The 27,500-nt window shown below is 46.6% G+C and overlaps 1 protein-coding gene across 5 annotated transcripts; it reads right to left on the bottom strand.

Moving 5' to 3' along the window:
- Positions 1 to 165: 165 nt before the first annotated feature.
- pds5a (PDS5 cohesin associated factor A) lies at positions 166 to 27,168 on the bottom strand. 5 transcript variants are annotated; one of them, XM_030350647.1, is made up of 33 exons: positions 26,372 to 26,401; positions 25,983 to 26,135; positions 17,263 to 17,466; positions 16,494 to 16,580; positions 16,287 to 16,384; positions 15,885 to 16,011; positions 15,075 to 15,155; positions 14,644 to 14,784; positions 14,065 to 14,180; positions 13,790 to 13,884; positions 13,212 to 13,357; positions 12,687 to 12,838; positions 11,330 to 11,443; positions 10,655 to 10,736; positions 10,412 to 10,460; positions 10,030 to 10,169; positions 8,679 to 8,794; positions 7,976 to 8,081; positions 7,275 to 7,435; positions 6,895 to 7,018; positions 6,462 to 6,620; positions 6,157 to 6,252; positions 5,894 to 6,030; positions 5,627 to 5,750; positions 5,304 to 5,508; positions 4,558 to 4,672; positions 4,253 to 4,385; positions 3,550 to 3,669; positions 3,370 to 3,432; positions 2,647 to 2,798; positions 2,346 to 2,430; positions 1,957 to 2,207; positions 166 to 560 (listed from the first exon to the last, which is right to left on the bottom strand). In XM_030350647.1, the coding sequence occupies exons 1-33, from the start codon at positions 26,384 to 26,386 to the stop codon at positions 557 to 559; spliced, it is 3,951 nt and encodes a 1,316-aa protein (XP_030206507.1). In that variant the 5' UTR covers positions 26,387 to 26,401; the 3' UTR covers positions 166 to 556. The 5 variants fall into 5 exon arrangements, with proteins under 5 accessions (XP_030206507.1, XP_030206505.1, XP_030206506.1 ...); XM_030350645.1 differs by lacking the exons at positions 166 to 560; positions 26,372 to 26,401 and adding exons at positions 567 to 1,212; positions 27,006 to 27,168; XM_030350646.1 differs by lacking the exons at positions 166 to 560; positions 26,372 to 26,401 and adding exons at positions 567 to 1,212; positions 26,698 to 26,874.
- Between the last annotated feature and the right edge of the window lie 332 nt (positions 27,169 to 27,500).

Raw genomic sequence — 27,500 nt, 5'->3', positions numbered from 1 at the left:
TCCATGCCAGAAGCATTTGGTTGCGTTGAGTTAACTGATGGTCAAGTTAACCACAGGTACTTTTCATTACACGTCAGAAATTTGGAAAAACCTGTAGAATTGGTGAAGATGACAGGAAAATAAAAACGTTTCCTGGAATCAATGAATTGACAAATGCAACAAGAACAACTTTTTCCCAGGGAATTTAATAAGCAACAATCATATCCAGATTAAAACGTTTGTAAAATGTCCAACCTTTTTTCTTAAAAACGGCTCCACAAAAGAAGCAAAGAGCAACGAACGTAAAGGAAAAAATACATGTTTTGAGAGTAACATCTACATACAACAAATTTCAAACGTAGGACTAAAAGGTGTTAAAAACCTAGATTATCAGTGGCATGTGTGAATGCATGTATATTCTGTTTAAGAAATGTCCATCAGGAATCCAGAGGAGCTTTAGAGTCAGACGAGTGTGTGTTTGTGTGGTAGTGTGTGTGGTTGTGTGTTTGTGTGCGTGTGTGGTCAAAAGACAGTCCAACAGCCTTCTCCCGCCGTTTCCTTGTCTTCAAGGATCTCTTTACCTGACAAAACAAAAACAACGATTAGATCCAAAGACGGGGCAGTATTCCAAACCTGCCATCATTATAAATCATGAATAATCACGCGATATGAACAAATGATATTACGGACATGAAAACCTGACACGTATTGGAACACAGTTCTACTCGACCCTGGGTCCTGATACAACATCTCGCCCTATACTCAGTAGGCTTGGTACACTATGAGACGAGCTGGATACCAACTCAGGGCGGCAGGGGCATGTCGGGATACAACTGGTTACCAGACTAACAGCCGCCCCAAAGGGACCCGTATAGCCTCATGTCCCCAAAGGTCCTGGGCTCCCTAGGGGAACTCACTATCAGGCTCCCTGCCTTCTCTGCTCTGCCTGGGTCGCTCTGAGAGGACCCCGTCTCAGAACTGGCGGCGACGGAGTCCTCCTCCTCGCTGAACAGAGAGGCCAGCTCTTGGCCGGCGCTCCGTATCTGACGCAGGCAGCGGAGCTCAGTGGCCCTGCTGCCAACGCTCGCACACTCTGGGCTGGAGTCCAGCTCTCGCTCCATTTCGCCCCCGCAACCAAGGCTGAAAGGATTCTTCTGCACTACAACTCGCTCCCTCTCTCCACTCTGCTCTCCTTCCGTGGCTGAAGCCTCCCAGGGCCACGCGTGGGCCCCCCTGATGAGAGAGCACAGCTGACTGGGTTTATTTGTGTTCTCGTGGAGCTAATCATGAAGAATTACATGGCATAATTGCAACACGTCACAGCACTGCATACAGGGTTGCCCGTTTCTCCTGGGTTTGCTAGCCCTGATTATTAACTAGGTTCCCCCCTCCCTTCCTCAAAGGCATCTACATTATCTTAATACAGTGGATCTGCACTGGTTTTCACAGACTTTCCGTTAAGTCAAGTTCAGATCAAAGATTTGCAATAAGACTGCTTGCAAAATAACCACAAGGAAATGTTGTGAAACAGGGCCATGACATCATTGCAACACGCGCAAAAATGCAATGACTAATTCTTTCCGTTTGCCAATAGCATAGTCTTGAAAACTTGAGGAGACGAGTCATTTTAAATAATACCATACTTTAGAAGCTTTAATTCACCTCAAGTGAAACCAATGATTAACCTGCACTTAGAAACAGGTGTAAGTTCAACATATTAATTCCATTTCAAATACTTTTGCTTACGCAAACAAGTCACGGTGGAGGTCCATCATCCTCCATGTTTAAATACTACAGTAGACAAGTGACTCTGGGATTTCTGACCTCCCCCCATCCCCTCCCCAGGTCCACCTGTCTCCTCCCCCCCCCCTTCTCACCTCTGCAGGGCGATGGCTCCCCCCTCCCCTCTGCAGGGCGATGGCTCCCCCCTCCCCTCCTCACCTCTGCAGGGCGATGGCTCCCCCCCCCCCTCCTCACCTCTGCAGGGCGATGGCTCTCTTCCCCCCGTCGTCCTTGGGCTGCTGTTTGGACACCTTGGCTTCCGGTACGCCCTCGGACGGCCTCTTCCTGCCGCGCCCCGCCCCGGCCACCGCCACCACCACCACCTCCTTCTCCACCGCCCCGGCGGGACTGGCCGCCACGCTCGCCGACTTGGGGGGGCGTCCGCGCCGCTTGGGCACCGTGGCCCCCGGCGTGGCCGTGGGCGCCGTGTTCTGACCCGCCTCCGCCTAGGGGGGGGGGGAGGGGGTGGGTCGGGAGAGAGGGTTGGGAGAGAGGGAGCGGTCAGTGTGTGAGTAGGAACGAGGCGGATCGTCAGGCGTCCTGGACTGGAGAGCGCGCGGCCGGAGGGGGGACGACGGCGGTACCTTCTTGCCGCCGTCGTCGTTCTTGATGACAGGGTTCTCGTTGTTCTCCCGGGCGCCGGCCTCCGTCGATTCTGTTACCGCGTTACTATGGGAACAAGACGAGCGCGCCGTCAGTCACAACAGGATGAGCAGACGTCCCCCAACTGTCCAGCCAAGAGGGACCTCCGCCGTGTGTGTGTGTGTGTGTGTGTGTGTGTGTGTGTGTGTGTGTGTGTGTGTGTGTGTGTGTGTGTGTGTGTGTGTGTGTGTGTGTGTGTGTGTGTGTGTGTGTGTGTGTGTGTGTGTGTGTGTCTCTCTCTACCTGTTCTTGATGAGGGTCTGCGGGCTGTTCTGGGAGTTGGTGCTGGCGTTGCTGGCGGGGTCCGAGCCCACGGTGGGGGTCTTGATGAAGACCCTCCTCCCGGGTACCGTGAGGGGCTTGTTTACGGCCCCCAGCACCGGGCTGGGCTTCGGCTGCATGGCACGGAGAAGAGCACAGCTGGTTAGCATGCTACCACGAGGCCAGGGCTAGGGAACCACCAGCACTCTGAAGGCCCTGGTTCACAACCAGGTCCCAAACCCGAGTAGGGTTCGACACGTTCAACATGCAGAGTCTGAGAGCGCTGGAGGATCGGATGCTCCTGATTGGTTGTGTGCTGCTAGTACACAACCAGCGAATCAGCGCGGTGCGTGGGAGCGCCATGCATCTCGCGCCATTGAGAACGCACACGCTAATGTGTAGTTCGCAGTGGTTTTCGATGTGTTTCAATGCAACTTTTCGGCTGAAGGGGTCAGACGAGAAGCAACAGAGTGGTATGATAACGGCAGACGGCCTTTGGTTTGAGTAGGCCCTTTCAGAAGACAGACATACAATTCAATTGAACCCTCTTGGAGAACCATAAGCAGAAGTGTCGTCTTACAGGGTAACATTCGATATTTCATAAAGCCTGCCGTTGGTAAGCTAGGTGGAACAATAGTGCAACAGGATCCCTCTAGGAAGCTGAAGTGCCGGAGAGTGAACACCATCTGAAGAACCAGGACGTACCTTCCCAGTGAGCAGCATCTGTCTCATCTCTGCTGACAAGTAGTCTTTGTCGTTTTTGAAGTCCTGGTGACCAGAAAGGAAAAGCATCTTTGATTAGCATCCATTTCAAAATGCGCCTTGGCTCAGAACTTGCCAATGTTTCCTGGAAACGTTGGGTTAACGTGGGAGTGTTGGCGTCACCTTGTCCTGGATGAGGTAGAACTTGGACGGTATGACGGGGTCTTTGGGGGACTCCAGATGGCACGCGGTGCTCTTGTTGGCGATGACAAACAGAGCTACGTCGCACACGATGTACAGCTTCTGTAACCCACAGAAACACAAACAACGCCGTCAGGCTGAGGTCCGCTCAAAACACTGACGGCTGAACCCCGGCAATCATAATTTATACATTGTCACAGATTCCCTCGAACTTAAACAAAGTCGGCTCGCGAGATAACGTCACAGTGATTAGTTCTCGTGTTTGAGTCCATACACACGCCGGAGTTGTCATGATAACTGCCTGTTAGTTTACCGCATGAGATGGGGATCCTACACTTAAATAGAATAAAATGTTGCTCTGCGGTAACAAGATGAATATGTGGTTCATGTTTATGGAGAATACTAATCAGACGGTCAGCGTGGGAGGCTCGTGTTTCAGGGGTGCAATCAGTCTGTCTGGATACAAGATACCAGCTGCGATCAGAGCCAGTAAGACCTGATTTAATTTGGAGCAAATAAATAATGCATGACTTAATTAGCCCAGGTAAGTGTGCATATTTGACAACTGCGTGCATGTGCTTGTGCATGTACCTGTGCACGTGTGTACCTGTTTGCGTGTGCGTGTATGCATGTGCGTGTACGTGCATGCGTGTGCCCTTGTATGTCTGTGCGCGTGGGTGTGTACCTCGGTGGCCTTCACGTCGTCGGGACACTGCGCGTCCTTGCTCTGCTTGATGTTCTCCACCATCTTCCTCAGGAAGGCGTGGCTGTTGTTCTCGTTCTTGGTCATCAGCACCTCCAGCATGAACCACAGGCACCTGCGGCAGAAGAGGACGGCGGTGAGTACACCGGAACACTCTCGCTCTGTGTGGCAGTGGACACGGAGGGTAACAATAGCACAGATAATAACAATGATCCGGACTAAAGCCTGGAGCTCTCTGGGGCTCTGGGGCAGCAGGGCGAGAGTAGAGGAAGCTTCATGAAACCCACTCTTTGATGTCCTTGAGCTGGTCGTACTCCTGGGGTTTGGTGAAGTCTGGGTCGTGCGCCAGTAGGTGGATCATGAACGGCACCACGTACTCCGGGAGGAGGGACACCAGTTTCTCTGGACGGGACAGAAAAGGGCCAGGGTCAGATGTAACCAAAACACTGCGTTGTTTTGGATTGAACATGAAAATAAAACAATGAATGAACTTTTACTCAAAGATACTTCAGAGGATACACTGAAGAATTTCCACCTTCAGTGCTAAGAAGGTGTGGTCAAACAGACCTAGAGCTCAGTACTCATCACGTGGTTTTCAGTACTATCATGTAAACATACTGAACAGACCTAGAGCTCAGTGCTCATCACGTTGTTTACAGTACTATCATGTAAACATACTGAACAGACCTAGAGCTCAGTACTCATCACGTGGTTTACAGTACTATCATGTAAACAGTGAACAGACCTAGAGCTCAGTACTCATCACGTGGTTTACAGTACTATCATGTAAACAGTGAACAGACCTAGAGCTCAGTACTCATCACGTGGTTTTCAGTACTATCATGTAAACATACTGAACAGACCTAGAGCTCAGTGCTCATCACGTGGTTTACAGTACTATCATGTAAACATACTGAATAGACCTAGAGCTCAGTACTCATCACGTGGTTTACAGTACTATCATGTAAACATACTGAACAGATCTAGAGCTCAGTACTCATCACGTGGTTTTCAGAACTCGTTCTGAACGCACCTTGGGCGAGGGGGTTCTGTTTGATGTACTCTCGGCGGACGGTGATGTTCTTGAGGAGGCACTGGCGTGCGTGGGCTCGCCGCTCCTTCACGGGGTCTTTGGCGCACAGCGCGAACACGGCCAGGTACTCCAGCGGCAGCATCAGCTTGGCCAGCGCCAGGTGCAGCTTCTGGGCGAAGATCTGCCGCACCTGGTAGCACTCGTCCTGCAGCACGGGGATAAGCGTACGAGCGCGTCAGCGTTTGGGGTTTTTCGGCGGCTTATTCGTTTTCCCCCCCACACACACACACGTCACAAAAAAACACACAAGAGGGTGGACTCACGTTGATGACGAGCCCGCACAGCTGGAACTGCTCCGGCGTGATGATGTCGTGGTAGCAGGGCTCCTGGGCCAGCTTCATGATGGCGCCCCCTGCAGCCAGCCTCAGGCGAGACATGTCCGATTTACTAGGAGGGGAGAGACACATTACCAAATGGAAGAATGCCAGGACTGGCCTGAGCTCGTCCACTCATAAAGAGAGGGGTTTTGTCGGTTGAACATGACGGTCCGTCGTCGATGTCAGACGTCTTTGTCCTGGAGCTCTAGTCACCTGATCTTCTTCTGCTCCGTGAGGTCGCCCTCGCTGACCAGCATGGCCGACAGCAGGCGCAGCGTGGAGTTGGCCGACTTGGACTGGTTGTTCTTCATTCCCAGTAACCAGCGTACCAGCAGCTTAATGGCCTGGACCTGGGGGGGGAGAGACGGGCGACGGCGACAGGTCAGATGTGACGGTTGCAGTACCCTGACGGGGTTTTAACAACAGGTTCTCTGATAGGTGCTCCTCTATACTGCGCTCCAGGTGCAGCGTCTCACCTTGGCCAGGACCTCGGGCGACACCTCGTCGTCCAGGCTCCACAGCTTCCCGTTCTTGTTCCCCGTTGACTGGAGGCAGAGGTTCACCGTTACCGCCTTCGCCACGTTCAAAAGCGTCACATTTTAAAAACACACACACACACTCACTTCTCCACGGTGTCACATGACCGGACACATTGTGAGCGTACCGGTGAGGACACGTTAACTGAATGTGAAGGAGTTTTTCAATGTGTTCGTCGGCCGGCTTGCGCTATAGCATAGGTGTGTGTGCTCTCGTGTCCGGATGGGGGGTGCGCGCCGCCTACCCTGTCGTTCATGAGCAGGTCTTTGACGATGAAGTTGGCCACGATGGACTTCATGGGGGAGGCGAACTGATCTGGGGCCAGCATGGAGATGTGGCCCAGGGAGACCAGCGGGGTGATGAGCTGCTCTGGGACATCTGCGTTCAGACTACGCGACAGAGGCTGGGGAGGGGGGAGGGAGAGAGAGGGAGCAGAGTCACTTCTACAGGAGGAGGCCGACGGACAACAAGACTTCTGTTAGCACGGCGTCGGAAATGACACCGGTAACCGTCTTGCAGACATAACCGTCATTCTTACAACAACGAAACAAAGCTGGGGCTTCAACAGAAAGGTGGATTTGTATTGTATTGGGTGACGTTTCATTTTGAGTTATTGATTGCACAACTTGTCAACCAAGACCACCTGGACAGACGTAAAGCGTTGTGCGCCGTCGTACCTCAAAGATCTGTGCCAGCTGCACCTCCTTGTTGTTGAAGATGGCGTGGATGCAGTGGACGGCCTGTTTGGCTTGGTGGGGCGTGCCCCGCTTGGCCTTCTGGTGTAGGACGGGGATCAAAGTCCTGGGGGGCACATAGGCATTAGGGACAGAGCCCGCCGAACCCCCAAACCCTCAGGACACACACACACACACACACACACACACACCTAGAGAAAAACACAAACACACACACAGAAACCCACATACATCCACACCGAAACACACCAACACCCAGAGAAAAACACACAAACAGGAACACATACACACACAGGAACACCCACATACAACCACAGAAACAAACAAAAAAAAAAAACACAGCCCACACCCGGTTCCCTTACGATCGTATCTGCTGCAGCTCCGTCTCGATCTTCTGGCCCGTGTTCCTGAAGATCTGGATGGCCGCCTCCGCCACCTTGTCGTCCTCCATCTTCAGGCACTGCAGCAGGGACTCGTACGTCTCCGCCGAGTGGAACGCCGTGGGGTGGGTGAACGACAGCACCTGCACAGGACAGCCGGGGGTTAACCCACGGGGGGCTGAAGAGGGAGCAGGCTAGGTCGCCCCCCCCCCCTCACCGCAGCCGCTATTGAACCGGTTTTTGATGGGACTGCTTGTGAAGGCGAAGTGATTCATTAGCCATCACCCCCCCCCCAACCAAACCTTGGGACATTACTATTGTTTTCCGGGCTTGAGACCATAACAACAAGCTCTTCCCAAGGTCTAAAATCCTTGGAAGGTGAAGGAAGAACTCCAAACATAATGTTGAATAACTCCCTTCAGGAAAACGGTGAGCATTGAAGTCATCAGAACACTATGTCCCTAAGCTCTCCGTGACAACGGGGAACCTTGAAGTCATCAAAACACTACGTCACTAAATTCCCTTTAGGGAACTGAGAGCTATGAACTAATCAACAACATAACGCCTCTAAACTCGGATCTGTGGAGTCGTTTCAAAAGCACAACGTTGCTCCTCTCCCTTCAGGAAGTCATCAAAACATGAGATCACCAAACAGTGCGCGTATCCAGTCCCCCGGGGGTTACCTTGAGCAGCTCCAGCCCGGATCGGATGGCGGTATCTGGCGTCACTCCCTCCTCGTCGTCGTCGGCCGTGCCCTCGATAGACTTATTAAGCAATTTTACCAGGGCGCTGAAATAAAACACACACTTAGAAACGACGCATCCATCTCCCAGCTCAATAACCTAAAATAACTTAAAACGGGTGATATAATGTTGCAAAAATGTGGCGATAAACGTGACAAAAACAAGCCAATAAAAAAAAAAAAAGGCTTTTGGCCCTTCCCCTGCCATGTTTTTCCATTGCATGTAAAGGGTTAACACCAGTACTGGTTGCAGGGCTGCAGTTACACCGCTCCACCAGGAGGTGTCTCAGTGCATAGGAAGGACCCTGTTCCAATGCATTATCTTGGCGTGTGTGTTACACAATATCATGGCGAACACAAGGGGAGTGCATAACGCTGGGTCTCGTGTGAAGTCAGACGGGCGTGTGTGTGCTCACAGTGGGGCATTGTGTGGCAGTCCCCTGAGAATCCAATCTGGAGGGACTGGGGATGTATTGTGTTCACATCCCTTCCGAACAAACGGAGCATTTGTAAAAACTAATTAATTTTGATGATTAATGAATGTAGAGAGCGGAGCCGATCTGAAACGAGGATCCTCTTCACGATGGAAAGCGTTTGCTAAACCAGGAGGTGTGCGTCTGATAAACCAGTGGCGTCCCACTGACCTGATGGCTTCAGAATCGATGTGGACAGGGGCAATGCGCTCCAACAGGAACTTGACCATCTCGAGGAAGGGGTTGGTGGGCTGCTTGGGGAACGTCAGCTTACGGGTGATCTCCCTCTGAAAACACACGGACACACGCACTATATTAACTACCAACCAACAACCACCTCAACCCCTAAAGGCATCATTTAAAAATAAATACCAGGGCATAATAGCGCCTACTAGGGGTGTGAACGGTTACAAAAAATGTGAACCGTTTTATTTAAATGAATTAATGATTTATTTATGTATTTTTTACGGTGGACCGCCGTCGCTGACTCGGTTTAACTTCGTTCAATAGGGGGTTTATTTATTTATCAACACGGTGGATGCGCGAGCAGTATGATCGCAAAAAGAAAATTTGTTTGACCGGTTGCCATGGTTATCTCTGTGTGGTTAATTAGGATGTCGTCAGCTTACAGTTACATTAAACTGTAATCAGAAAACGCGGTTATATGGTATAGACCCTAGAGTATCTGTGGTATAAAGGGTCAAATTTCGAACTGGGACGAATTTCGAATTATAAATATGTAAACTTTATGTTGAAAGTTTAAACAATAGCACGGTGATTATTATTTTTATTGATTTTTCCTCAACGGTTATGATTTACTAACCGATTACACGTGTACACGTGTACCCGTGCACACCCCTAGCGCCTACCTTTATAAACATTAAAGGCATATATGGCCTTTATAAGGATTAGTATCTGGTACCTGTAAATATTTGGTATCTGTAAAATATGGACCCACGCGCGCCTCTCCGTTTCTATCGAGGAGCACCCATTGAACCGAGCCTTGTTGGGACTTTGAGGGATTAGGAGTGTTTGCATGGCCGCTCACGCCAGGACTACAGTGACACGGCGACGGGACGGATATCCCTAAACCGAATCCATTTTTCAAAAACGATAGCATGTGTTGTGACGATCTCTCCCTCTCTGCCCGTCGCGTATCTGACCTCACGGGGCGTCCAATGGTTAGAGAGAGGCGGGATCCTCTGGTGATACGGTGCACCTTTCCTTCTGTGCAGTCTATTTAACTTCTCTCGCTCTGATACACTCCTCTATAGGCTCGTGCTACTCGTTTTAGTATACCCCCAGCCAGAGCTGCTAGACGCTCAACACACCGACACATTGCCCCCCTACTGACGCCCCGCGTTCATTCATTAACGTTAATGGTTGTGTTCTGGTTACTCCTAAGGAAGTTGACAAGGTTGACAATCTCTTTTGAAAAGCTGTTTCTATGTGAACTCCCTGTTGGGTCTGGCTCCTGAGCCAGTTGTGACAGCGTGCGTGTGTGTGTGTGTGCGTGTCTCACCACACAGATCTCGGCCTGCTTGCAGGAGCAAGTGGGGCTGATGAGAGTGTCCAGCTGGATGCGCAGCTTCTCGTCCTCCCCCAGCACCTGGTTGAACCTCTTCATGAAGTCCTGGGCCTTGCCGGCGTCCGGAAGGTTCTCTGGAACACACAGCGGGCCAGTGAGCCGGGGCGGGTAGAACCATGGCTTCATGACAGGAACACACAGACACGTGTGGCCACTGTGTGTGTTTACATGTACGTGTGTGTTTACGTGTATGTGTGTGTTTACGTGTGTGTGTGTGTGTTTACGTGTACGTGTGTGTTTACGTGTGTGTACGTGTGTGTGTGTGTGTGTGTGTCTACTGTGTGCACGCTTCTGTGTGCATATCGTGTAGACTTACTGGAAATGGTCATCAGCTTTCCAAACATGCCTGTATTATTGGCCTCGCACTAAATGGGAGAAAGATAAAAAAGTTTACACTTTGAACCCAGCATTTGGCACAGTTAAAATAAGCATTCATCTTTCGGTGGGAGGGGAATACATCCATTTAAAAATAGACAGATGGAGACACAACTATATGTACAGGCATGTGTACATGCGTGCGAGTGTGTATGCGTGCGCGTGTGTATGCGTGCGCGCTCACCGGTGGCAGCTTGTGGAGGTCCAGCAGTTCCCGGACCAGTCCCCGGAGCATGTTCTGACACTTCCACATCTCATTCAGAGCTCTGAGGAGAGACCGAGACGCCATCAGGTGGCAGGAAGGGACATGTAACCAGAGAACTGTAGCCAACCAGACAAACCCATTATCTTCTTCCATCGATTGATCAATGGGGGAACTATTTTTATTAAAAAAAAAATCGAAATGACCTAAATCTGCTACAGTGTATTGTATTCTACATGGTGACCTAAATATCACGTTGGTTTCATACTATTAAAAAGGGGCTGTAGGGAAGATTGAAGAGCTTTTCATTTGAGCGTAATGTTTTCGAAATCCCATAACGATCGCCCGCTGGCGAGTGAAATACTCTGAGCATGTTTTCTGGCTGACTGCCTGTCTTTCCCATCAATCTTTCCCATCCGTCTCCTTGGCTTACAAGGCCATCCAATGAGAGACATGTAGGAGGTTGCGGTTTTATTTGCCTTGTTTATTTTCACGATCGTGCTCTCTTCCTCTCTCCTCCACTCTCTTGCTTTACAACTCTCAGACCCACAGAACCTTCTACAGCAGCTATGGATCACCGTGTTCAAGGAGTTCATCCAGTTTCTGTGTGTGTCTGCGTTCTTGTGTGTGTGCGTGTGTGTGGGGGGGAGTACTGACTTGACGGCGTTTGTGTCCAGGCAGGCGTACAGGTAGTAAAGACACTTCATCTTCTCCTCCGTGTCCAGACTGTGGGGAACCATGTACTGGGCGAAGATCTTCTCCACTAGTAACCTGAAGATCAGTGAGCACAGATGGCATGGTGAGATACATTAAGGAAGATGCAGATAGCAGAAAAGCCAAGAGCTCTCAGACGGAGATACGGCAATTAACAATTCATCCTCCGCAGCTTTGAGAAAACCCTCCATAACCCTTCCATATTCGAGTCCTTGTACCGTATAATACATCAGAAAACATAGTATCACTGTGTAGCACTGGGTCACCTGTCATTTGAAATCACGCGCATCCAAAGAGCAACAGAGTCATCCACCCACAACTCGGTAAACCCAGACATTCTTTTCTCTCTAAAAATCAATTCGGATCCGTGGAGAAAAAGGCAAGGAAAGCACATTATGAACAATACATGAAGGGTGCAGTAAAAAAACAAAGCCAGAGCGTATTTCCTCCTTTGGTGCAAAACAAGAACCATCAACACTCGTTACAGTTCGGCGCTGGCCAGACCAGCTCGAAGAGAGCTGAGCTAGGCTGAAAGAAAGGAAGACAAGAGCCTTGAAAAAAGCTGTGCATTCGTCTGTCTGCCCGCATGTGCCAGTCAACCGCTGTAGCTCATCCACAACGCAGTAGCCGGCTGGTCTTCAGCGTACCCAAGTCATCCCCCACTACATCGCTCCTCGGCATCCTGCCATTCATCCAGGACATGGGCAAACCCATACACCCCAGCCCGTCCACTACTCTCTGCTCCGGCCCGGTACTCCCTGACTAAAAGGGGGGTAGCAGAAACACATCCTACACATCCTCCATCACCGACTGATGATTGGCCTTTGCCCATGAAAAGAAAACTCCCATCTTTTCTGTTTCTCCGTTTGTTAAATGCAGCCCATGAAGCTCTTTTCTTGTTTGATTCATTTCATGTACTTGAATGAGTCTTGCAAACCATGAGTGGTCCCTTCATGGTTCGATGCCCTTATGCATCCAGTTGCTTCGGAAAAAAACGTCCACTGAATAAATAATAAGTAGTGCAACATAGGGCTGCTCGATTATGGAAAAAAAATCATAATCACGAAGAGAACTTACAAATTACGCCTTAAAAAAGTACACAAAATGGTCCAAAAGAAAATGCTCAAATCTAAAGACTAAAAAAAACTTGATTATGTTAATTTTGTGATCGTTTGACGCTAAATTCTAAATCGAGTTTAGATTTCGATTAATCGCCCAGCCCTAATGCAACATCCCCACTAGTGCTGCATACTGAGACTCTCCGTCCCGGTCGGCCTGGTGTGCTCGGCAGCCCGCTCACTTGTCATCGATGCTGTTCTGGTAGTAGATGTGGAGCAGCTTGTCCTTGATCCAGGTGATCTTCTGGGCCGACTCCTTGCCGGCCTCGTGGTGCAGGCAGTACTTCTTGTAGAGCTGGGCCAGCCCCATCATGGCCTCCTTGCGGACGCGCCACTGTAGCCGGGCAAGCGGGAGAAGCAGGAGGACGGCAGGGAACCATGGGAGAGGGTGGGAGAGAGAAGAAGGCATATGGTATTTATAGACAAAGCCAAGACCCACAGTCTACAGTCATTGATTCATTGCGGCCCATTACAAAAGAGCCCAAAGCTCAAAGGGATAATATGATAACATATTAAGAGTTGATAAATAATCCTTATGCCTCCCACGTTGGGAACCAGGGCTAACGGAAAGCACTTAAGAGTGGACTGTCAATACGCTGCACTCAAGTAGCGGAAACACTTCCTCCGATCCTTGAATAGATCGGTGTGAGAACACGGGGGGGGGGGGGTGAGTGACTCATGTGGGTGAGTCGACGCCGGCGCCTCACCCTTTTGTCCAGGGTCCTCTCCCGGACGAAGCCCAGCAGCTGGTCGTTGACCAGGTTCAGGTCCTTCTTCCCGGCGTTGATGATGGTGACGATGACGTCGTGGCGGATGGCTTCCTCCGGGTCGTGTGAGCGCACCTTCAGGTATTCTGATTGGACAGGGCGAAGAGACACCGTTTAATCGACCCGGAGCTCACAGAACAACCAAGGGTTGAGAGAAGAATGCATCGTGGGATTTTTTTATTGCCAATACTACTCCGTTTTGAGAGTACTCAAGAGATGTTAAATCCCAAATAAATGAAAATATACCGTATCCTAGGCTAATCAAAACGTTGTTTTACCAAGTCTCACCTGAGAAACAATGTGGCAGCATTAAACACAACAATTTCACCCGACATGATTTCACAATTAAATTACCGAAATTAATCACTACTACTACTACTACTACTACTACTACTACTAAACATTGTTGTTCTCCTGTACTTCCAAAATGGAGGTGGTGATTGCAGTGCGACGTTGCAATGCACAAGCCCTATAGCAAGATCAGGATGGAAAAGAGTCATGCACACACAAACACACACCTGTGAGGTCTTTGGCCAGGTCTGGGTGGTTCATGAGGCAGTGGCTAGCAAACTTGACACACTCCAGACGAACAGGGACATGGATGTCATTGAACCTGCAGAGGAATACGTAGAAGCATGTCAAAATCATATCCATATCCGATCATAACCAGCCACTAACATAAACACACTGAATCTAAATAAGAATATATGTTAGGAAATAAAAAAAAAAAATCCTTTATGTAAGCAAAGTAAGTGATACATTAAACTGTGTGTGCGTGTGTGTGTGGTCTCACCGTCCTAGGAAGCATTGCCAGAGGGGTCTGTTCTGTGTGGCCAGCTCCGAGTCTTTGGCCCCAAACAATTTAGCGAGCAAGCGTACCACGGCTAGACGCTCCTCACCGTCATTGCTCTAAGAAGGAGGATAATACGGACGTAACATACGGTACACATCAGTGTTGGGAACGCTAATTTAAGAAAGTAATTAGTTATAGTTACTCACTACTTGTTCCAAAAAGTAATTGAGTTAGTAACTGAATTACTCTATAATAAAAGTAACTAGTTACAGCTTAAATAACGGCGTTACTTAACGCCGTTCTTTTAAACGGCGTTATTACCAACACTGGTACACAAACAGTACATAACAAGCCAGTGACACAATGGCCACACTCCAACAACTTTAAAGATAATGCAATGCAAGCTCTTCGTAAAATGAAATAACTATGATATAACTATAGCTACAACTCCTGCCACTAGAGGCTGCCAAGGGAAGCCTTAGATAGTGCAGCTTTAAATAGCTCTCTGAATGGGTCGAAGTAAAAATGAAACAGACCCTCAAAAAGCCAGTGTGCTCATGTCATATGAAGCAGTGTTACCTTGAGTTTGAACTCCAGCTGAGGCATTACGGAGGTCAGCAACAAGGGGTCGATGGCAAACAGTTCCTGGATCAGGTCAAACACGTGCTCCGATAGGTCACTGACGGACGACTTGCCCATCACGAGAACCTGGTTGAAGAACTGAGGGGAAAGGTACAAACTAATTAAAAGACCTTCGTCTTGACACACAGTGAGATCATTTGGTGGTTTGAATAAAGTGATTTGATGTTTTCCTGTGACTTTGGTTGACGTCTTTAAACGCGCGAGCAGACATTGAAGAAAATTGTTTATTAACAGAAATAGTGGCAGTGGTGCATCTGGTGTTGGTTTCTCTAATCCTGTTTCCTGGGACGTGGACTAGCCAATGGGCTGGGTAAACACAGAGGAGGGAGTGTCCCGGACACCACGGTAGGACTCCAGGCCATACTCACATTAGCGATGCAGGTCTCGATGGTCTGAACGGTCCTCTTCAGCAGCGTCTTGGCCAGGTCGTACGCCTGCTTGTTCAGGTTCTGCGTTGGAAAGGAAGGTACCGGTGAGTGCCTCTGATCCTGTGTGTGCATGTGGACGTTTGGCAAGGCGCCTTGACAGTGCGGGTGAAGGACTACAAGCAATCACAATTAAATGGGTAGCCATCCATTTATTAGGGCGTCAACGCCCTCTGCAATGCAGGGTTGCATCTCGAACCCTAAACACATTGCGTCGACATCCTCTCCCAGGTACTGCCACAACAGCGCTTTTGGAAGAGTCAAATCAATATCTCAATCCAGACCTATTAATTATCAATACAGCTGACGGCGATGTATCCCGTTTCCTCATCGTTTGTGTCCGCCTTTGGGTCGATATAGCAAAAGGTCTAGAAAAAACCTGATTCCAGGCTCAGCTTTCATACGGTACTTCATCTCGTAAAGTCCTTGTGCCGTGTTTGAGACAAACACCCTCCAGGGACACCTTGGGTGCCAAGGAACCGGGACGGAGGGTTCAGGGCTGCAACCCACGATCGTTTTCATCGTCCATTAATCTAACGCCTATTATTCAACGAATAATTGAGTCCGTCTTGAATAAAAACAGACGCCAAAGAGATACCAGAGCCCACAGAGATTAAATGTGCCTTTTCTGTCAAGCAGCCAAGAAAAACAAAACTATTAATTTCTTAAGGATCGTTGAAGCAAATATTTGTATTGAACGTCAACATTAAGCAGCCCGTTTTATCTGCGCTTGATGAATTCTGGAATGCCCACCTTGTGTGCAGGAATGAGGTTTATAAGGATGGTGTCCAGCAGCTCCTGTGTGACGCCGTCTCCCTCCGTGATGATAGAACTCATCAGGTCCATCATGTGCATCTGCACCTTCTGATTATGGCTGTTACTGTGAGGACAGGCATACGTTTTAGACCAGTCTACCGTAATAGGCTTAGGAAAGCAACAGTTACGACGCCCAAGGTACTAATGGGATTCTTGTGAAATCCTTACAATTCTAACCAACGCACGTGCATAAAAGAAATTGCATGCAAATTCTTCCCTAGTTCATGATGAAAACAGATTTAAATATTTCTCATTCAATTCTATATATACACTTAGTATGAAACCAAAGAGTTGAACAAAAGTTTTTATTTTAAGTACAAAGGGGACCCTGGTGCTTACTTGATGACTGAGAAGAGTGTTTTGAAAAGCTGGATGAAGATCTCATTGCAGTCCTCCAGCTCAAAACAGATGTTGTACGACTTCACCCAAGCCAGGTTCTGCAGAAGAACACAAAGATGGGGAAGATAACTCCAAACCTCACTCCTCCTCACAAACAAACCCTCCTTTCGTCACACTACCCCGGTACTGCGGCCTGCCTCTCATTACCTCCAGCAGGTAGAAGTATCTGTTGAACTGGGGGCTCTTGGTGTCTTCCAGGCCCTTGAGCTGTCTGGTGATGAACAGAAAGATATCCTACCGAGAAGGAGACATAGAATAGGAATTGAACAGAACATTTCATCAACTTCATTTCTGAGCTGTAGGTTGCTCACTTCAGAAGCACATTTGGTTTCAGTCTTCAGAAAAAGCGCTTTGTTCAACAGATGGGATTAGGAGGTCAGCCGGCACTTTGACAGAGACCTGCTGCACTTCATGGTCGACATTAGTCAGATAACCATTATATAACAAAAACCAAATGAATGACCTTTACAGCGATCGACAGCAGGCACTAAGTCCTTGCCAACCCAAACCCCACTGGGGTTCTGTGCTCTAACGCATGGCAGCTGGGAGAGGCTGTGTCACCTTGAGTTAGGGCTGGGCGATTAATCCAATTTTGATCGCGATTTTAGCGTCACACAATCACAAAATTAACATAATCATGTTTTGTTTTTTAAATGTTTTATAGAAAGGGCAGAACAGCTGGATACATATCTGTATATTATTTTAGATTGGAACAATTTCTTTTTGACCGTTTTGTGTATTTTTTTAAGGCGAAAATTCAAAGTTCTCAGTTACAATGTTTTTTTTTCGGGAGAGGCATGCTGATAAATACAACACGTTTTCAAACTCAAAAATAATCGTTTGAAAAATCGTGATTTCAATATTGACCAAAACAATCGTGATTATGATTTTTTTCCCATAATCGAGCAGCCCCTACCTTGAGTTTGTCGTGGGACGTGTACGGAGCCTCCGGCGCGTAGATCCTGAAGATGTCCGCCAGGCAGCAGGCCACCAGCAGACGCACGTCCTTGTTGGGATTCCTGAGGAAGAACTCTGAGGCCAGGTGCAGCGCCAGGTCCAGATACTGCTGCTTCTCCTCCTCGGAGTCCTGGTCCATGTCCATGTAGGTCTTCACCACCATCTGGGGAGAGCCAGCCACAAAGACAGAAAGAGAGCGAGAGAGACGGAGGGTGAGGTGTATGTGTGAACCAGCAAATAATGTAGAGAACATAAAGAGTATTTCAGGATGGAGATCAATGGCCAGTTTGGTTTGTTTTGAGAAATGGTTGTTAATGTTTTTTGTGAATTACAAAGCTCTGGCTAAGAACAGAGCTCAATAATGTACTTGCCAATGGGGGGGGGGGGGGGGGGGGGGGGGGGGGTATTGATGTTGCCACATTCATTGAAGTTAAGTTAATATCTCTGCAATAAACGTCACTGACCAACTGTTTTTCCTACACATTGTCACAATCTTGTTCATTTTGGAATGTTAAACCAATTATCGTAAATGTTGCACCTTTAAAGTCCTCACTACATAACGTTTAACAATGATGTATCTACAGTGACCCAATAGGCCATAAGAGGATTACTTTAGTTTCTCAGAGTGACAATACAGATTTATATTTACTCGTTTTAGACCAATCATCTCAAGAGAGCTTGAACAAGCAATGAAAGATGGGAAGGCACATGCACCAGCATTGGGTGCTTAAGAAGAACCATTGAACTGGATGGAAATACCTCACAATCCTAAACCTTGTTTCCACCAAAATGACCTGGAACTTCCATTCCCAAGTGCTACATTGCTCCGTTCTCTGCGCTTCCACCGTGGTCTAAAGACCCGGGAAGTTTAAGCAAATGAAAGCCCCTTTACATCAGGCACAAAACAAATGGAGCACATGAGAAATCAATAAATACTATGAGAAAAAAACAACTTTCATCAAAAATATTCTATATATTAAGAGGATTATGGAGTTCGATTTTAAATCCAACTGTAAAACACTGTAGTGAAGCACATTTTGCGGTTGAGGGCGATTATAATAAGTAGGTGTGCATCAGTGGAGGCTTCTCCATTGAGGAGAGGGAGGAAGATCCTCCCTAACATTGTTGAGGATAAAAAATGTAGATCGCCAAGACTACTGTAATGAATTAATGCCCTTAAATATGACTACTTTAATCCCTTTGTTTATCTAATGTTTGTTTCCCTGGGTAAAGGGACATTAGCACCCCCCGTCGCCTATTGACAATTACTTCAGTGAGGACAATTCTCCGTCGGCCTCCATTGACTCCCATTCATTTCCCCGAAAGTGTTGGCGGCCGGTGAATAACATGGGCTTCAATGGGAGAGAGGGGGAAAGTCCTCCTCTGAGTGGGTGTGACTAGCTAAGGGATCTGGATCCCGCCTACGTCTATTCACGAATAGGCTGGAGCCCTGGCTGCGCTATGAACCAATAAGCAGGACCCCTGGCTGTGGACCAGCCCGGAGGGAGGAGTTTCCCCTCAAGTCTAGACTACGAGGACCAACGAACCCGCTCAGTCATATGCCTTCTTTCCACCGAGCGGTGCGCTACTGTTCGTTGCGGTACAGTGCGGCTCTGTTTGCTTATATTGGCGTTTTCCGTTGCCTGCGGCCGGGCTGCCCGTGGCCGAGCTGCGGAGCCCGCAGGGAGGATTGACTTGATCTATAAATTAAGTCCCTCAATCTTAATTGGTTTAACACCATGACTTGACTAACATCCTGAAACATCCATTAACATCCACCTTTGCCTCCAACAATTTTAGGCTTACAGCCCATGTAAATAGTTGTGAAATATTGTTCTTGTTGTTACTCGGACCGTTCTGTTAGATATTGTGGAAAGGATGTTATCGAATGATTCAAAGCATGATGCATTTTAAATGGCATCACTTTCGGTCTTGTGTCTTCATTTTTCTTAAAACAATTGCAGATGAAAATAAACGTAGCCAAATTACAACCAATAGCTGCATTCATTGAGGGCAACAATAGGCCTAATGATAGGCCCAGAGTTTTTTTATTTAGTTTTACAAATCAAGAGTAGGCCTGATTTGACTAATTGGCTTTGCATCCTTTCCTTCTGGCCTTGTAGTCCAAGACATGCTGCCTACCAGCTTTCAAAGGATAATGCTGCCACTGGTTCATTGCTTCTATTCACATAATTATCCCTCCCTGCTATTTTGTAGTTCACCAAAACAGTCTGAAACAACTTGTGTCTCACATTCTTATGCCACCATACACCAACAGTTCAAGCAGGCCAATGGCAACCAAGCGTGCAGTCCTTCCTCCCTCACAATTTTAAAATCCACCAGCCGCCACTGGTGTGCATACCCGCAAACTAAAAGTAGGAAGTTGGCCGGTTAAACAAAAACTGTTGCCATACAACCGTCATTTTATCAAAAGCAATCTATATTCATGTACAGCAGTGCAAGTAAACGTTGGCTTGTGAACCGAAGTCTATCGAGACGAATTATCAATACATACAACAAATATCATATTAGTGTTGCACGGTATACCGATACTAGAGAGGTATCACTATACCCTCACGCAAAAAACAATACGCACATTTTTTAGTATCGATTAAAAAAAATATATATATACCTTTATTAAAAAAAAAAGAGAAAATATGAAAGCAAAAAAATACTTTGAACGAAAGGACTTGCACATACACAAGCAGCATCAACTCTCAGTCATACTCCTTGCACGCAGGGGCTAGTCAGTGGGCGGGCCCCTCAGCTCGCACACAGCAGCAGCAGGCAGTTCACTGAGCAGATGAGAGTGAGACGCAACGAGATGGGGACAGGTTCGGAAGCGCTTGCCGACAGTCCTCGGCTTGCGGAGAAAAAGACGGGAGAAATGAAATACGGAGTGTATATATAACGAATCAGAAGTGAATAGATCTATTCCTATCATGCAATCCGAGTGTACTGTGTGTGTGTACTGTGCGTGTGTGTGTGTACTGTGCGTGTGTGTGTGCGTGTGCGTGTGTCATTTACAAAAATGGTAAGCGTTCGTCCGTATGTCTCTCATGCACCGTTATGTTGGTCTGGACTTACATGATATATGTAAGGGATAAAGTTGTACAGAACGCCGACAGGGCGAACCGGACCCCGACGGGAAGGTGTCTTGCATCGCCCTGAAGGGTATTATTTTCGATAATGACCGGCGACGTTCTATACATTATCCCGCTTATTACACGGCTCCTTGCCAAAACGAAACAATATCTTCACACGCGTGTCTTTTTACAATTACCATTCGTAGTTTTGATCAGCAGAGAAATAGTCTGCCAAAGACGTTGACGTCGCTTAGCAACCGGACACGCTGGGGTTGATAAGTTACCGGACTACTCGTGGAGTAATAAGAAAGACGTGAATCAGGCAAAAAATCCACTTTTCTTGACAGCGGTGTAGTTCGGTGTGCATAAAAGTACCGACGGACAAATTTCGAACTACTGCAGCTGCCATCTCTCTAAGTTAAAAAGTAGCCGCACCCACCCACAACCAAATCTGAATAAGTGCATACATGTAGATTATTCCGACATGTTGTTAAACCTTCGACAAATATATTTATTGTAAGTCGCTGTGGATAAAAGACTCTGCTAATTGCCCTAAATATAAATGTAATGACGATAATAATAGGTGTATGGATGTAGATAACCACTATCGATGCAATAAGAGGACTGATTTAATGCATGTTGAAGTGAACAAAAAACTGTTGATTTGCGGCTGCAAATTGTAAATGGCCCAAATGAAATGCTTAATAATAAAATGAACAATCTGAGATGTTCAGCGCTGCAAGCCCATCCCCCAAAGTCCCTTTACTTTGGAAAGTACAACACCCTGCGCAGGGGCTTTTCTGTAACTTAATTTAGACCCTGGTGCCCTCAAAGGTTCCCAGAAATACGTCTCTATAGGAAGGGAAGAAAATTCTCATTCCACCTTTGGCTGCAATACCACTGAGAAAAAGTCTGAAAAAGGAAAGCCAGAAAGTGCATAATCTCGTATCAATCTCGTGGGCAGATCAGAGGGACGCATTGAGATGTATAGGAAGGAATGGCCTTTGAATTTCAAAAGAAGCGATGCCTATATAGGGCAGCTTTAGGACGCTAGATAAGCAATGGCTTGACAAAGTATTGCTGAGACTGCATTTGTGACACGGGTACGTTTTTAGGTTTTAAATTGCAAGTTATATACTCCAGGGCTCAATTGGATTCAGATCCTCCTGATCTGAATCCAGTAGACTATATATTCAAGCTGTCATTGGTTCTCGTGTCAACTCATATTGCTTTGAGTGAATCCACGGTTTAAGCCACTTACCTGCAACAATGCATTATGCACTTAATCTGTCAAATTAAGCCGAGTCAAAACAGCAGTGTTATCTATTTTTTTTGGTTTCTTTACGCCTGGGGTCATTAAAAGTACATGGGACGGGGGTTATGGATGTGCACATCAGTGAGCACTCATTATGTTACGGACACGCTTTCAGAGAGGATTGTGCTCTCCCATATGGGCGGGGTGCTTTCTTATTAATGACTGAAGGCAACTTTCCTTAAAGCTGTCACCACTAAGAAGACAACATCAGCTGCGTATGAAGTACCCTTTATTTTTTGAACCAATAGACATTTTTGCTATACATTTTTCTATTGTATGACAGTGGAATGAAGCCAAAATTATGTGGCTCATTGTAATTTGATGGCGACTGTAAAATGCGAAGAATTATGTTCAGAGATAAGAAACGCAGCTGCTGTACGGTACGAGGGAAAACAGAAAAAGCATTGTCGTTGTTTAGCTTTAGCAAGCCTTTACCATCTAGTTTTTGTTCAGGGGTTGAACAGTGACTGGTAGCAGTTGAACATTGTGTACATAATCTAAAACTCATTTTCTGTGTAAACACTAGCTGTTGACAGAACGAAAAGAGCCAGACGGGACTTGGATCGAAGGTATAGCAGCATTCAATGTTGTGTTATGCCACAATATTCAAATGACGTCCGACTAATGAAGAAGTACAATACTTTCTCATTAGTAAGGCATCTCTAGAAAAGCAGCACCCCTTATTTGGGCACCACATTATAGTCACACATTAGTTACTACAGTGTGTGTGTGGTGGTTAGTAGTCCTTGTTATATATAAAAAATTAAATATATACGACAGTGAGAGCGAGAGGAGCTGTTGCCAAGGACAGAAGCATTCCCTCAACAGCAAGCCAGCAGAGTGGGGGGAACGGGCACAGAGACCTGGCCTGCTCTCCACACACCCACAGGTGAAACCTCTCCAAACAGACGCCCCATTGACACCGGCCCGATTAACATCTTTCAGTGTATCCAACTGACGGGGACAGTGCAGGGAGAGTGTTGGATAATCTAAAGATGCATCCAAACATCAAGCATGACCCCTGGTCATTTGCCAGATTATCTCAACACTGAGAGGTTAATAGTAGATCCATGCTTAAAGGTGTTCTTTTTTGCTGCCGTTTTAAACATGGCAATATAATAGTCTTGTATAATCTTCCACAAAGTAATGTATGCCATTCTATCACTGTTTCTGAAATAAGAACGTCACAGGAGCAAAATCCTTTCCCTGTGAACATTTTACTCTACTCCCGACGCTGGGGTCGATCTTTTGGTTACGTCAAAGTGCCTTTAAGTCTGACCCTTGACGTCACGACTACGGGACACTGTCTGGGCAGCGGTTGACGTTGATGGGGCTGCCTGAGAGCGCTGGGACAGTTAAAGTAAACCACTGCAGAGTGGCAAGTACAAAAAACAGAGGTAAAAAATGTAAGAAAAAGTATCACATAGTTGCCGTGGTTCGTTGCCATGGGGACAACACTCCCTCCCTCATTCCTAGAACACTCAACCCAAAAAACAAAAGGAGAAAAAAAGCTCAGTTGGAATCTGGGGGGGGGGGGGGGGGGTTCACTTGCACTTTAAAGACCACAATGGCCCCAACACAGCACAAAAAGGAAATATACACAACACCTCATTGTTGATACATTATCAAACACGATCATATGAATGTTCAGTAACAATTACAGGTCATACACAATACGGTATGAAGAACCCCATCAAAACTTTTCCATAGCACTTCCATTGCAATCTCCATTGCAAAAGCACAGCAGAGCCGTGTAGATGTGTGGGGGGAGGTCTAGTGCAGTTCTGCCGTGCCACGAGCAGAACATAGGGCCTTACTTGTGTACACTGCTGCTCATTGATGTTCGGTTATTTTTGTTCTGCCTCGTCACACTCAAACCATTCTCTCCCGCGTTCTGCTCTCCGCTGTGGCAGCCAGAACATCATCACTGCGGTCTGCATCTTTCCTGACACGGGTCGTTTGTTGTTTCCGATAGCTCGGCCACATTTGAACAGTGGCTTTCGACAGTTCTTGACGCCGTTCGCGTCTGCATCTTACTCGTTATCACTTGTTGCACTTTCTACCCTCTAGCTACACTTACCTTCAGCAGTATATAGAGATTCATAATTGCATAAATACAACTTTAAATGCCACCCTGTCACTTTGGTACTTGATATTACAAGCTGAGGAAGAGGAACCATTGCCCTACTCCAACCTTAAATGTCTGTAATTACAGACCAGAATAATCAAAAAGCTGAGATTACATCAGGGATTTAGAGCTAGAGGGGTCACTTCTACTTGAAATGCTTTCAAGTCAAGCAGAGTTCATACAGCGATGGTGAGTCACTCACGTTATTAGAGAAAGAGAAACCAGGTTAATGGTGGTGCTCAAAGGGTGCTGGCAATTGCATTACAAGACATAACTGCCGGTAACTTGTTTAAAACAGGTCTCCATTTACTTGCTGCAGTTAAGATAGTGGGTAGACCAGTTTTCACTGCAATACTTCTTAATGCAACATACCTCATTATTGGTTCACGTTCATGTTACCACGTTCAACTTTTTGAGCATAATCAAAAAATATGTGTTTTAGGCCCGATCCCATTTCCACCCCTTACCCCTTCCTCCTACCCCTCCCCCTTGTTTTAAAGGGAAGGGGTACCCCTTCCCCCTTCAAAACAAGGGGGAGGGGGAAGGGGAAGGGATAAGGGGTAGAAATGGGATTGGGCCTACTCTCTCATTTGGAATAGATGTGGATGCGAAGGATCATGAATGTGGACACTGGACATCGCCATCTATATTCTCAGCATTCAATGCCGAAGAACAATACAAAATATAAAATCTTCCCTTTAAAGAATATTTGTCTCACAATGCATATAGGTGGTTGCAAAATAACCAAATCCAGGAGGATACAATTGCTAGCAATTGCTTATATAATGAAGTGGATCACAACAACAAATGGTGGTAAAGATTAAACATACATGTTCCACCCTTCAGCAAATTATACTGGCCTGAAACTAGAAAAACAACAAACTAAACTACAACAATGGTGGTAAAGAATAATCCTGCATGTTATATCGTTCAGCAACTGATAATAACTTGAATCTAGAAGTACAACATACTACACAAACAACAACAAACTCAACAAGCACAAGCTGCGTCCTGATTGGTCACCCTGTGTGTCCATGTGGGAAAACACTTGAACATTCAAGGCATGTGAATAACAAATACCATTTGGAAGATTAGGCTTGTTCATCCAAGTCCATCATTCAGAAGTATATCTTCGGCAAATGGACCAACCTTCATAATTACTTATTATAAAAAAAGAGCAGTCTGCAAACTCAGCATGGGATTCAGAATGAAAAACACGCTGCAATCATACAAGGTTCAGACTGTGGTAAATTGTTTCATGTTGTAAACAACAGAGTCCTGAAACTATCTATTTTTGAGTCTTAAAAACGAGTGACAACATTCCCCATGATACAAGAATGCAGGCCTTTGAGTGATTGCATGGGGTCAGCCGGTGCCACGGTTTCTCTGTGAACTTCCAGGCTGACCCTACAGGGGACACATTACCTCTTGTGTTTATATTGGATAAAGATATTGACCAAAACTCCTTCCATCTTTGGTAGAACCATTGCCACATGATTCGTGCCCACATTGATGTAAAGCAACAGGAGATAAAAATAAAAATAGACATGTTTGGAAAACAACTGACAGCAGAATTGATCACAAGGATGGATTCTACCAAGCAAAGCAGTTGTCGTGTCGCATACTGTGTTTCAATGTACTTTTGTGAAGTTTGTGGCAGAGAAAAGAAAGTTCCATACACAAGCAATACTTTGGAGCTGGAGTAAACCAGTTGTTGGCAACAGTTTTGTCTTGTTCAAGCTCTTTCCCATAACAGGACAAAATGACTTGCCATTTTTTTTTTTTTTTTTTTTTACAGGTCTGGGCTAGATTTAACTATCTGCTTGTGCCATAGACATCTTAAATCTACACCTCATAAAACACTGTTCGATGTAGGTTGATATGCATTGCATCTGATTAACACGTTTAATCATTCACCATTTATATAAATAACATGAACTTCTATAGAATATAAATGTCTTCATGGAACAAAAGGTGTGAAATCCATACAGAGCCGACCGCAATAGAAGGTGTAGGTGAGATCATGCATGCAAATAAATTGGCAACAGGGTATTGACATCTCATGGAAGACGTCCATCTGGAAACTTTGGTGAAACAGTGATAGGTTGGTGCTTGACTTGTAGCAGACACACAGAGAGTTGTTAACTTACCTTTAACCGTTTGACCATTTCATCGTTACTGATTTTATCCGTAATCTCTTTTACTCCCGGTGGGTAGACAATTTTCCCGTCCCCCGCCGGTTTCTGCTGTGGTGGAAACTCCATGCTTGTTTGTGTATATTCCAGACGGTCTTCTACTGGCCTCTATGGGTCAGAAAACAAAAGTTCACGACAACAAACCTATCCCACTTCACAAAATCCTTATTTGCAAACAAGTAGTAATATCCAATGTGCATTTTCTCGTAATAACGCCAAATGCAAAGTTCCACTTAATACAATCTCGAGCGATAGAAAGTGTTGGAACGAAGCTAAAATAAAACTAGTATTGTACGTATGTCCCCATGCTAACGTAGATAGCTCGATATAAACTCAACGCTCACGTTAACAAGCACCATTAAGGTACACAAACCAGAACGCCAGTTTAGTTCAGCACAAGCACTCGAACAGTGTCCTCGGATAAAACCCCACACTACCAAACATTTAGCCAATAAGACGGCCAGTGAGCTAGCTGCATTGAAATTGTAAGCAATTTTGCGGGAGTGTTACACAGTAGAGTAGCAGAGGATGCTAGCTACCTAGCGGCTAGTCGCCACAGCTAACTGGTTAGCATACATGGTGGCCTAGGCCGCGAGCTCTCCACAGATCCCCATCACACCGAGCCCTGCCGCTACAACGCTAGGACGGAGTACAACTTAAGTATACGAACTGGGATTGAGAAAACTCCTCTCTTGGTTCAATCGTGCAGTTTCTGGCCAAAACCGTCACTTTGTTCAGCAGGAGCATTTAGCTAATTTACTTGTTTCTGTCTTTTTTCAACTTCAACACATCGCTTCCTGCCGCCGCTAGTTTACAGGCACATACTGCTACCGTCCTCCCGGAGCCCTCATCTGACCAACAACTTGTCCCTACGGTTCGTTTTGAACACCCTCATAGTTAAAAAATGAACATAGTTGGCGTACACAGCGACAACATAAATCTTCGGGTATTCTCGGAGTAATCGTTTAAAATATTTACCTCTTGAGTGGCCCGTTTTAATTCATTTGTCTGACACAGATAAGGTTTCTAGTTTCGGCACAAAGCTCTCTCCCTTCAGTCAATGCAGTTCGAATGATCTGTGTGCAAAGACTGGGGGTGTAGCGCCCCCGTCGGTCTGCCAAGGGCATTGCACCCAACAGATGTGGCGGGAGCCCGACGAAACTGAGATGCAAGCACCTGATGGCATGTAGAAAAATAAGATGATGTTGTAATGTATGACTATAACGCGGAATATAGGAGCATTGGATTGCTGGTTATTATGTTGGTAGGTTCTTGGGGGGGTATTTTTTTTTGTCATGAATTGTGGAAGGATTTGTCATTATGGGGGGTGATTAGCGTGTATGAAACTGTCACAGCGTTTCTCATGCGAGACGAGACGAAATCCTCTCGGTTTTTGCGGTACTACAACTCCCTTGAGTCATATCTATGAATATATGAATCTAGACAGCAACAAATCCCATTGATGCATTCCCA

Source organism: Gadus morhua, chromosome 3, assembly GCF_902167405.1.
Source record: "Gadus morhua chromosome 3, gadMor3.0, whole genome shotgun sequence".
Lineage (NCBI taxonomy): Eukaryota > Metazoa > Chordata > Actinopteri > Gadiformes > Gadidae > Gadus > Gadus morhua.
Note: the sequence above shows the minus strand (reverse complement) of the source record. Positions and strands in the feature narration are given on the sequence as shown.

Bases quoted from the DNA above. Each gene is read 5' to 3' on its own strand.
- pds5a (XM_030350643.1), bottom strand. The intron at 8,795-10,029 runs GTGAGACACGCA...GTGTGTTTTCAG, and splicing joins AGCAGGCCGAGATCTGTGTG to AGGGAGATCACCCGTAAGCT. The intron at 2,208-2,345 runs GTACCGCCGTCG...CCCCCCCCCTAG, and splicing joins ACGACGACGGCGGCAAGAAG to GCGGAGGCGGGTCAGAACAC.